General features: G+C 39.9%; 1 protein-coding gene across 1 annotated transcript in view; it reads left to right on the top strand.

Moving 5' to 3' along the window:
• cblb (Cbl proto-oncogene B, E3 ubiquitin protein ligase) overlaps positions 1-12,473 on the top strand; it is a 137,943-nt gene that overhangs the window by 88,452 nt on the left and 37,018 nt on the right. The window contains exons 3-7 of the mRNA XM_078409000.1: positions 4,309-4,465; positions 8,023-8,144; positions 11,003-11,140; positions 11,266-11,353; positions 11,773-11,904. Of these exons, the coding sequence (XP_078265126.1) occupies positions 4,309-4,465; positions 8,023-8,144; positions 11,003-11,140; positions 11,266-11,353; positions 11,773-11,904 (637 nt within the window). The remainder of the gene's footprint in view (positions 1-4,308; positions 4,466-8,022; positions 8,145-11,002; positions 11,141-11,265; positions 11,354-11,772; positions 11,905-12,473) is intronic.

The raw sequence follows: 12,473 nt of genomic DNA, 5'->3' as shown, positions 1-12,473 counted from the left end.
CGGGTGATTGGCCAATCAAGAATTGACCAATTTTTAGCTTTGAAAAACTCCTTTGTTGTTTTAGCAGTATGTTTGGGATCATTGTCTTGCTGTAGAATAAATTGGCGGCCAATGTGTTTTGAGTCATTTGTTTGAACTTGAGCAGATAGGATGTGTCTATACACTTCAGAATTCATTATGCTACTACCATCAGCCGTTGTTATGATCAATGAAGATAAGTGAGCCAGTATCTTCAGCAGCCATACATGCCCAGGCCATAACACCCCCACCACTGTGTTTCACAGATGAGGTGGTATGCTTTGGATCTTGGGCAGTTCTTTCTCTCCTCCATACTTTGCTCTTGCCATCACTCTGATATGTTAATCTTCATCTCATCTGTCCACAAGACCTTTTTCCAGAACTGTGGTTGCTCTTTTAAGTACTTCTTGGCAAACTGTAACCTGGCCGTCCTATTTTTGCAGGTAACCATGGTTTGCATCTTGCAGTGTAACCTCTGTATGAAATCTTCTGCGGACAGTGGTCATTGACAAATCCACACAGACTCCTGAAGAGTGTTTCTGATCTGTCAGACAGGTGTTTTGGGGATTTTTCTTTATTATTAGAGAGAATTCTTCTATCATCAGCTGTGGAGGTCTTCCTTGGCCTGCCAGTCCCTTTACGATTAGTAAGCTCACCAGTGTTTTCTTTCTTCTTAATGATGTTCCGAAAAGTTGATTTTGGCAAGCCTAAGGTTTGGCTGATGTCTCTAACAGTTTTATTCTTGTTTATCAGTCTCATAATGGCTTCTTTGACTTTCATTGGCACAACTTTGGTCCTCATGTTGATAAACAGCAATAAAAGTTTCCAAAGGTGGTGGAAAGACTGGAGGAAAGACTAGGTGCTGAGAGCTCTCTTATACCTGCATTAATTAGGCAATTAAACACACTTGAGCAATTACAAACGCATGGAAGCCATGTGCCCCAAACGTTATGGTGCCCTGAAATGGGGGGATTATATGTAAACACAGCTGCAATTTCTACATGGTGAAACCAAAATGTATAAAAATGGCTTTTAATAAAATCTGACAATGTGCACTTTAACCACATGTGTTTTTTTCTATTACAAATCTCAAATTGTGGAGTACAGAGGCAAATAAATAAATGATGGGTCTTGGTGTCCCAAACATTATGGAGGGCACTGTATAAACAAACAATAGTAGTGCAATAATAATAATAATAGACTATTGTAGTTCAGAGCTTATTTGAGGTTGTAGTGTTTAATAGCCTGACGGCTGTAGGGAAGAAGCTGTTCCTGAACCTGGACGTTAGTTTTCAGCTCCTGCACCTTCTTCCCGATGGCAGTGGTGAAATGGGTGTGTGGCCAGGATGGTGTGGGTCTCTGATGATGCTGGCTGCCTTTTTGAGGCAGCAACTCCGATAAATCTCTTCGTTGGTGGGGAGGCCAGAGTCAGTAAAAGGGACTGTAGCCGGCAAGGACTCGATGATCAACTTGCACTGTTTGCGTGCGTGAATATCTATGATTCCATGAAATCTGAGGAAACGTTTAAAATTCGGGTCTCATTTGAAACATGATCTGTCCATTCTCTCCACATGCTGCGTGACCTGCTCTAATTTCCAGCATTTCCAGTTCCTTGTGCCTCTCCAAGACTGAACAGGGATTTGCCTTGTGTAAAATGCATAATAATAATATAATATATTCCTTTATTCATCCCACACCGGGAAAATTTACAGTGTTACAGCAGCAAAGTGGATAGCAAGAGAGCAAGAGATCATTCATTATTATAAATAAAAGATACATAAATTGTCATCAGTTTTCTGTGTGTTCTTAGCTGTTATTGTTGACTCGTCTGCTGGGAGCAGTGCTGGTTGTGCAGTCTCACAGCAGCGGGAAGGAAGGACCTCCTATATCTCTCTTTCATGCACTTGGGGTGAAGGAGTCTGTCACTGAAGGAGCTACTCAGTGCGGTGACAGTGTCCTGCATGGGGTGGGAGTCATTGTCCAGCAGCGATGTTAACTTTGCCATCATCCTCCTCTCTCCCACCACCTGCACTGTCGAGGGGGCAACCCAGGACAGAGCTGGCCTTCCTGACCAGCTCGTCGAGTCTCTTCCCTTCCACTGCTGAGATGCTGCTGCTCCAGCAGACCACTCCATAGAAGATGCCCCCTGCACTCCAAAGGACCTGAGTCTCCTTAGCAGATAAAGTCTGCTCTGGCCCTTTCTGTATAGTGCATCGGTGTTTTCAGTCCAGTCCAATTTATTGTTGAGGTAGACACCCAGGTACTTATATGAATCTACCCTCTCGATGTTCACCGGTGTCGGGGGGACCTGGCTGCGCCTGCGGAAATCTACCACCATCTCCCTGAATTTCCCCCGTGTTGATCCGGAGGTGGTTCTACTGGCACCAGTCCACAAAACTCCTTGACCAGTTCTCTGTATGCCCTGTCATAATTGCCCGTGATGAGGCCGACGATGGCAGAGTCGTCAGAGAACTTCTGTAGATAGGAGCTTGCAAAGCTGTGCCTGAAGTCCGCAATGACAGGGTGAACAAGAATGGCACTAGCACTGTTCCCTGCGGAACCCCAGTGCTGCAGACCATCCTGTCCGAGACCAGGTCCTTTGTCCTCACATACTGTGGTCGGTTGGTGAGGTAGTCCAGAATCCAGGATGCGAGGTGGTGATCCACTCCTGTGCGCTCCAGCTTGCCCCCCAGAAGCCCCGGCTGGATGGTGTTGAATGCACTGGAGAAATAAATCAAAAAACATGATTCTCACAGTGCTATCCGGCTTCTCCAGGTGTGAAAGAGCTCTGTTCCGTAGGTTGATGATGGCCTACGACCCCGATGCGAGTCTGGTAGGTGAACTGCAGCGGATCCATTGATGGTCTCACCAGGGGGCGGAGATGGGCGAGGACCCGATGCTCCAGTGTCTTCATCAGGTGTGATGTCAGTGCCACCGGCATTGATGTTCAACATGCTCTCCTCTGGTTTTCATTTCAAGTTAGGTTCTTGTGTTATATATGGTTTGATTTGTATCCTTGTAGTTCAATTCAGATTGTCGTTATTATAGTTATTGAGATTATTCATAACAATTATAGGACCTCTACTGTGTCCAAGATCTGTGTCGGGTATTTCTATGGTTTATTTGCACTTTGTCTGTGGAAGTCAGTGTAAAATTATTGCACAATTCCAGCTTTAGATGAATATATATGCCAGTCAAATAGATTTGTTGCAGAGAAATTGATAACTATTGAACAAACGTGTAGTGTAGAGAATAACACCTGAGGCAGGCAATGATGCTCTGTTCTCACAACCTTTTCCTTTGGATACAATTAAACAAATTGAGCGCCGAACGGCGTTTTCATTATTTTGAATGTTTTACTGAATCATAATTTCATCTTGCACGTTTTCATTTTGGAAGAAGTGCTTTCATAGAAGGGGGTAATGTAGATGAGGAAATCAGTAATTCTGACCTCATGGACATTCCCCATTTTAATTAGCCTAATATTAATGGCCCTAGCTTCCATTTCCCGGGTCAAGGGTTCTAGAATTCCCCACAACTCTGCTCAACTCCGTGCTCCATTATGACAGATCTTAAATTTATCCCTTTGATTAAGCTATTGACCACCTGTCCTTGTATACCCCAATGCAGCCGATTATTAGATTTTTAATTGATAACGCTTCTGTGACCTACCCTGGGACATTAGGCAATGTTGAAAGCACTATTTAAAACCAAATTTATTTTGTTGTTTACATTTCTCGAGGCTTTAACATACTGTGATTTCTAAAACCTACGATGAAAAATTATGGGAGCCGTTTTTGTATATCATTAACAAAACCTGCATGAAGATAGACAAAAAAGCAGGAGTAACTCAGCGGGACAGGCAGCATCTCTGGGGAGAAGGAATGGGTGACGTTACCGATCGAGACCCTTCTTTGACCCAAAACGTCACCCATTCCTTCTCTCCAGAGATGCTGCCTGTCCTGCTGAGTTACTCCAGCTTTTTGTGTCTATCTTCGGTTTTAATCAGCATTTGCAGTTCTTTCCTACACCTGTAAGAGGGCACGTTTGCTTTCATTGCCAGAATTGTTTTGCTTGAATCAGCTGTTGGTCAGCCTTTAATAATTTTAAATGCTTGTATAAAAGCAGATTTAGTTATGAACAAAGTTGTTGTGAAACCAGGATAATTGGCAGCAAATCTGAAAAAGATGTGGATTATGTTGATAATTGTGTTGTTTGCTCTATAAATTGTTGCATAGTACTATGATGTTTATGAAGCATGAAGAGTTACTGGGATTTTTCTCCTTTCAGGACTGTTGTACCCTGGAAAGTCTTTAGACAATGCCTTCACGAAGTTCATTCCATTAGCTCAGGCCTGGAAGCCATGGCTCTGAAGTCTACCATTGATTTGACCTGCAATGATTACATTTCAATCTTTGAATTTGATATCTTTACCAGGTTATTTCAGGTAAGTTGATAACTAATAAAATAGCTCTTTTATAGCTGACAATAAGTTAAAGCACTCTAGGCTTTAAACTCATTTCACCTGCTTTGCTGATTTAGTTTGACCACGTGATGAGGAAGGCATAGAGCAGTCCCGGTTAGTTTAAGCTCTTCCTGGTCATTTGTGGAAGATCAAACTAAGCTGTGTTGTAATCAATTTGTAACTTCTGAAAGGCTAAATGAAAATCAATCGGCTATGTCGACTCTCAGTTGCTGCCTGGCGAGAATGAATATCGGTATGCTGGAGTTGGTTGCAGTGGCTAGGGGTGGATGAAGTGCAGTGTAGGGGTGGATGAAGGCTGTACATGTGGACAATTTGTACATGTGGATCAAATCCAGAATTGATTCCCCACTCAATTATTGAAGTCCATTGAGTGGGGAATCCTGTTGCTTTTTTCCTGTAACTGAGACGGGACTGTAGATGGTAACTCAATATATGTTGGCTAAGAAAACAAACCCTGTGGATGGGTACATGGTTGCTGTTCCTTGTTGTTTTGGGAAATGTAAGGAATTCTTGAAAGTGGAGTTGGTGAGGATCAAAGGAAAAAATAAAACTAGGAAGCTTTAGGATACTGAAATTTAGCTTGACAACTTGTTTTGTGAATTTTCATCAAAGGCACAGAGATTAAAATTATTGTGCATGGCTGAAGAAATTAGGGTTAACTGGTATGTGCACATTTATGGTCGGAGATGCCTTTAAAACCCAGAGATTGGGAATAATTCCCTTCCTTGGGAGGCCCTCTGTATCTGAAATGTTGGTAAGCTCTGTATTTCCTGCTGGAGAGAGAAGTCTGAAGAAGGGTCTCAACCCGAAACTTCATTCTCTCCATAGGTGCTGACTGTCCTGCATCTGCAGTTCTTTTCTACACAGAAATAAATTACATGATGTTTGTTACAAGTTGAAACATCCTTTTTATAAACAAAGATAGACATGCTGGAGTAACTCAGCAGGTCAGGCAGCATCTCTGGGGAACATGGATATGTTCTGCAGTTCCTTTTTATTCGTTTTTCAGAGGGTGGTGAAGAGCAAGTTAAGAAAAATGCATGTTCAAAATTCTAGTCAGCATTGTAATCTTGAATAAAATTTCATGCATTCTTTTTTACCTTATTTTTATTTTAGGTAATGTATATTAACATATAAAGTTTATTTTAGGAAAAATTGAATCCTTAAGAATAGTTTGACGTACTCTAGTGGCCCATTTCCGACAGACTTTCTGTACAGTTTAGCTTTGCACTTGATGAAGGTTATTGTTCCATTGTTGTTCAACAGTTGGATTCTTGGAAATTCTCCATTTATATTGTGGAAGAATTTTGTACCATTGCTTCAGTGTCTTGTATGAAATAATGGCAATTTTTCTCTGTGTTGGTCAAAATTACTCCTATTATTTTATACTGTTATTACAAATATTTCCATTTCCAGTAGTAAAATACTGTGTCAGCATATTTTGTCATAGTGTAGATTATGTGTTCTATGTTTTAGCCACCAGAATAAGTTAAAAACGGTGGATGATGTGTATAGTATATATTGCTAGCTAGAGTAAGGCTATCTAGAAAAATTATTGGAATGGTGTGTTTATATGAACTCCGACAACTGAAAGAAAAAGTCTTTATTTATGGAAAATACTTAACATAAAAGCATTAACGTAACAGGTTCACACTTTAAGTAGCAAGTACTGACATTAGTGTTTCACATTTCTCCTGATGCACATAAATATTCTCGGCTGATTACAGAGAGAAGCAGCAAGGCTTTTTCATAAATACATCATAAATTTCTTAGCTACAAAAATAATGTTATGTAGAAAACTAACATTGTTGGAGATATTTGCTTGAAAAAATAAAAAGGCCTGGGGGGTGCAATAAAACTTAATGGACGATTTGAGTGTGTTATATTTAGATGTATTTGAAAAGTAAATTGACAGCAGAACAAGCAAGCCTGTCCATACATTTAGACTAGATGCTCGTTTCTTCAGATGCTAGAGGGAATTTGTTCTTTCCATTAACACAGGCAATGTCAAAAGTGTTAAATTGCCATGCCTACAGGCAACGGAACAATGAAATTCTTATTTGCTGCAGATTTACAGGCCCATTAACGGAATAACATAAATATGCAATAATCAATAATACAATAAATAAATAATCTGTAATACTTGGTAACCAGGCAATAATAGTATAATAACTGAAGTACTAATTTTGTGAAACAAAATACTGGAGTAACTCAGCCGGTCTACATTTTCCAAATTTTGTGACTTTAATTTTATGCTCTTGTCAAACAAAGTTGAGAATATTTCAATAGGGAGTAGTCAGCTAGATCTTATTATTTTAGTTTACTATACAAAAGAAGAGATTTAATTCAGACTGACTTGAAGTCTTTTTCTATTGACCAAATGGTGATGTTGTATATCGAAGTAGTTTGGTGCAAATGCTTGTACTGTCCCTGGGATGATACAGTATAAAATCAGTTAGTGTTAAGAAAGCACCAAAAACATTGCCATTTATTCAATTCCATTTATTGGTGCTTAATTTATCCACTGTTGGAGGAATGAGGTACTTAATGGAGGAATATAACTAAAGTCAAATGTGATACTAAATAAAATCTGTGCAATTGAGCTGCAATTAAAGCTCATTTGTATTTCCGATTAATTTTCTGTTTCCAAACGCATGGAGTACTAGTTTAAAGAAATGCATGAGCAAATTCTCCAAAGCATAGTTGAGCCAACAATAAAAATGCTAAGTGCAGTTTTGAATGTCCTATTGTAGAAAGTGCATGAAGCAATGGATGGAAAAGCATGTAGAAGAGCAGGGAATTTCCAACAGAGTGGAGGAGGAAGTTGAGACATTTTACGTATGCGGAGGGTTGATTGCCTAAATAGAGAAATACTTTATCCCCTGGTTGAACAGGATGCCACAATGGGAGACCTATTGCAAATCAACACAGGTGAGGTTTGGGATCATTTACTTAGTAAGGTGATCAAAAGAGTTGTATTTTTCCAGAGAGATTGGTTGTGATCAAGACCATGTTGTATCCTCTACAAAAATAATTGGGTAGTAGGTGACGTCTGTAGTAGGTTTGGATAAAGAGAGTTTGGATAAATTGGGAGGATGTGACAAATTTTGATATGCTGTTACCCCGCTGAGTTACTCCAGCTTTTCGTCTACATCCAGGACAGTCTGGTATTCATTTCTTTAGCATAGTTCTGTGATATCTGAGCCTTACTATCGTGTCAGGAACTCAACGCTCATTTGTCAGAGGTTAATCTCATTATCAATTTTTATTTATTAACATACTTGAGGCAAATTCTGCATCTTCTGAAATCTATGAATTTGTCTTCTGGACTTAATTGAACTATCAACAAAGTTCCCTGTAATAAATACTGTGCAACCCCTTAGTGCAATTTAGGGACACAAAACAGGAATGCAACTTGTACAGGCATTCTTGCTGCTTGGAGGTCAAAGTCTATTAACATTTAAGGTATGTAGTCTACCTATGTATTAAACAAAACAAATGATTGTTTTCTTTGTTAGCCTTGGACCTCTATTTTAAGGAATTGGAATTTCTTGGCTGTGACGCACCCTGGCTACATGGCTTTTCTAACTTACGATGAAGTGAAAGCTCGGCTCCAAAAGTATATCAACAAACCTGGCAGGTAAGGATAAAACAAATTGTAATGTAAGTGGTTTTTAAGTGGATTCCACTGTTAACTTTCTCCTCTGGTGCCCAATTATAATTGTGTAGCATGCATTTGATGTATTACAATTACATCATCAAATATTTAATGACTGGATTATCTTTACAGATTGCACAAGAGAAAGGGAATTCTGAAGTGTTAGTTGATTCAATCAATATATAACTGGTGTAGAGCTACTTGCCTTTTAAGTATCTTGTGTTTATTTATAGTGGGGAGGGAATAGAATTGCATGGTAATGTATGAAAAAAGAGACTACAAGCACTATTCATAACTGCAGATACTGGTTTAAATCGAAGGTAGACACAAAATGCTGGAGTAACTTAGGTTAGAGGGGATGCAAGGGTTACTTGAAGTTGGAGAAATCAATATTCATACTGCTGGGGTGCAAGCTGCCCAAGCAAAATATGAGATGCTGTTCCTCTGATTTACGTTTGGCCTCACCATGACAATGGAAGCGGCCCAGGATAGAAAGGTCAGTATGGGAAGGGGAATTAAAGTATTTGGCAACCGGGAGATCAGGTAGGCCACGGCAGACTGTGCAAAGGTGTTCAGCGAATCGCCCAGTCTGCACTTGGTCTTGCCTGTGTATAAGAGTCCACACCTAAATCAACGGATACAGTAGATGAGGTTGGAGGAGGTGCAAGTGACCTTTTTAAAATGACCTTTTTAAACTAATTTTAATAGTACTGTTACAAATGACAGATTTATAAATTAACATCCATGATTTATCCCGCTAGGCCTTGATCTTTTAATTTCTGGGGTTTAATTCGATATTTGTACAACCAGCCTACCCTCTAAGGTCACTGAGTTTGAATGATCAAGTTGCCTCTTTTGATGCATTCATATGATAAAGAGCAAACCTGCAGAAATGTAGCATGCAATTTCATGCACCTTTAAGTGAATGGTTGGTCATGTAAAGTCTGCTGACAATAAAATATAACTTATTGATATTGACCAGATGATTTTTATATTTCTGGTAATTCAAGGTGTACTAAGCTTAAATTAATTTTCTACATTGATTCTCTGTTCTGGGTGAGTTGCCTGGGAATGTTTGCCATGCACGTGGTATCCGTTATGTGTATTCTGACATTTGGAAGGCTGGTCATTTTGATTCTGTGCACCCATCTGTCTATTTTTTGTTCCATATGTTCTTGGAACCAAAGCAGTTAATGAAAGCAATATAAGCCAGGCTAAGTGAAGTTTTTGAACTGGCAAATTTAATTTATTAAAAGGTGGGATTTATTAGCTGTAATTGCAAGTTATGACTGTCAAAGTACAGTAGATTTCCTCTCCATCTGCACATCAAGCTTTAGCATGTATATTGAATATAATCTGTAAGCCACAGGGCACAAACTTGCTATCAGCAAAACCTGGCAGGCGTCTTGCTATGTTCAAACTCCTCGTTTTAAATTACTTCTTCAATTCTTATTAAATGTAAAGAGGGTTGATCCCACTAATGGCAAGTCCTTTTGACAAAGATTGGCACTGATCTATTACAGTGGCTGTGTGGCTAAGATTAGCTCTGCGATATGGCAGTTAGATTGTAATAGGTTGGACTGTAATAGGTTATTTATATTGTTTTATTTTTTCCTTTGATCCTCACCAACTCCACTTTCAAGAATTCCTTACATTTTGCAAAACAACAAGGAACAGCAACCATGTACCCATCCACAGGATTTGTTTTTTAGCCAACATTTATTGAGTTACCATCTACAGTCCCCGAGTCTCAGTTATTAAACCAGGGAATATCCACGATATGCTGATTTTTCGCTACAATTCTTGTAAACCAAGGACACTTGACCACCACAGACACTCCCTCTTCTCCCTTCTACTATCGGACAAGAGGTACAGAAGTGTGAAAACGCATATCTCCAGATCTAGACAGTTTCTTCCCAGCTGTTATCAGGCAACTGAACCATCCTCTCACTAACTAGAGAACGGTCCTGACATACCAACTACTTCATAAGGACCGTCGAACTATCTTCAGTCTGACTTTACTGGACTTTATCTTACACTAAACATTATTCCCTTTATCCTGTATCTGTGCACTGTGAATGATTTGATTGGAATCATGTATGGTCTTTCCGCTGGCTGGATAGCACGCAACAAAAAAGCTTTTCACTGTACCTTGGTACACGTGACAATAAGCAAAATTATTGGTACTGTTGGTTCCTCCAGCATTTTGTATCTCAATGCAGTTGTTTTCTAGTAACTGAGTTCCATATCAGACCTATGCCGCGCTTGTCAATAGCTCTGTGTGGTGACTTAGAGTCTAGTTCTACACTGGTGACAATGTGAAATCTATTCCTACTCCATTTCCATCTCGCCATACACAGCTCTCTTGTATGTAATTTTTTTGTTTACCATGTCATGCATTTATTGTTTACCAAAACCCCCGATGAACAAGCATGGTACTTGTATATGAATTGTGATTTTAAAGAGCAATACTAATCTATGTAGATAGTGATATGCTGTTGTGTAAGAAAATAACTGCAGATGCTGGTACAAATCGAAGGTATTTATTCACAAAATGCTGGAGTAACTCAGCAGGTCAGGCAGCATCTCAGGAGGGAAGGAATGGGCGATGTTTCGGGTGGAGACCCTTCAGTCTGAAGAAGGGTCTCGACCCGAAACGTCGCCCATTCCTTCTCTCCTGAGATGCTGCCTGACCTGCTGAGTTACTCCAGCATTTTGTGAATAAATATCTGTGATATGCTGTTTGCAATTTGGAGATTGTATTGAAGCTGATCCAAGTGGAGGAGATTTAGTATTGTATGTTCATTTTGTATGTCCTTTATTTTCTGTTTCTGCCACAGCTACATCTTCAGGCTCAGTTGTACCCGACTTGGCCAGTGGGCTATTGGCTACGTTACAAATGATGGAAACATCCTGCAGACCATTCCACACAACAAGCCTCTCTTTCAAGCCTTAATAGATGGATGTCGAGAAGGATTGTATGTATTTATTGTTGAAAATTCTGATGTTACATATAAGCAATAAGAAATAATCTCAAAAGTTGCCTCAACATTTTAATTATGATTTGTTCACTAATGTAAAGACGTTTCCCTCTTTTATTTAGTTATTTATACCCAGATGGACGGAGTTACAATCCAGATCTGACTGGATTATGTGAACCAACACCTCATGATCACATAAAAGTCACACAGGTAAAGGCATTGTTCCGCAGGTGCTGTTTATGTTTTCATTGTGGTGAGACTGGCATCATGATGCCTTTTCCATGGGCTCTATGTCAGTCAGCACCCTCGGGCTCAGGCTGTGGGTGGAATGTCACTGCTCATGATGCGGAGGTTGGAGGCTTCACAACTGAAGTTTCTGAAATTGGCATTTACACATACAAAAAGAGGTTCTTTATTGACAAACCTCTTTACAAAATTTAACATTACCAAACGCAGCTTCATTAAATGGGAAAGAGTAGCTATTGACCGTAGAATCTTAACTGAAGCATTTAGAAACAAGTTCAAGAGTGGAGGTTGGTAAAGTAGATTGCTTGCCACAAGGGACAAGACATGATATTCTTAGCAAATTGACTAATTTTGCCGATACTTGGCAAATCTCTCCCACCTAGGAACAATATGAGCTGTACTGCGAGATGGGCTCCACTTTCCAGTTGTGTAAGATCTGCGCTGAGAACGATAAAGATGTGAAGATTGAACCATGTGGTCACTTAATGTGCACGTCGTGTCTGACAGCATGGCAGGTACGTGGGAAAACAGAGTGCTTGTGAAGTAGGAGTCCACATGGGTATTTTGTACTTTTATAATGCTCAAAGTCTAATACTTAAATAAAAAAAGAAAAATGTTGGAAATACTCACCTGATCGGGTAGCATCTGTGCAAAGTGAAATTACTGTTTACGGTCAAAGACCTTTTGACAAAACTAGGAAACAAATTAGTTTGAAGTTGGAGAGTGGATGGGTAGAGATGAATAGGATAAAGAAAGAGTGGTGCCAGGATTGCATCTTGTTGATTGTTATCAAACCTGCCGACAGAGGTGCTGCTGTTGTGGTTTAGTGAACTGACCACTGTCCCACAGAGGTCAAATGTCAACTGTGGGTTGCCTCTTTATACATCTCTCAGGAGTGAATATCAGGCCATTGTCTCTGAGTGTCACTGACATTATTTTCTCCAGAGAACTTCCCTTCACAGTCTCCAGCCTTCCTCTCCCCTACATTCACAAGCTGGACTGTCCAGGCAGAGCCAGTGTTAGCCTGCTCTTACTCCAGCAAACTTATCTCTTTCCACCTTCACATCATTCTTTCTCCCCGATC

This window comes from Rhinoraja longicauda, chromosome 12, assembly GCF_053455715.1.
Source record: "Rhinoraja longicauda isolate Sanriku21f chromosome 12, sRhiLon1.1, whole genome shotgun sequence".
Taxonomy (NCBI): Eukaryota; Metazoa; Chordata; class Chondrichthyes; order Rajiformes; family Arhynchobatidae; genus Rhinoraja; species Rhinoraja longicauda.
This window is presented reverse-complemented; position numbering and strand designations above follow the sequence as displayed.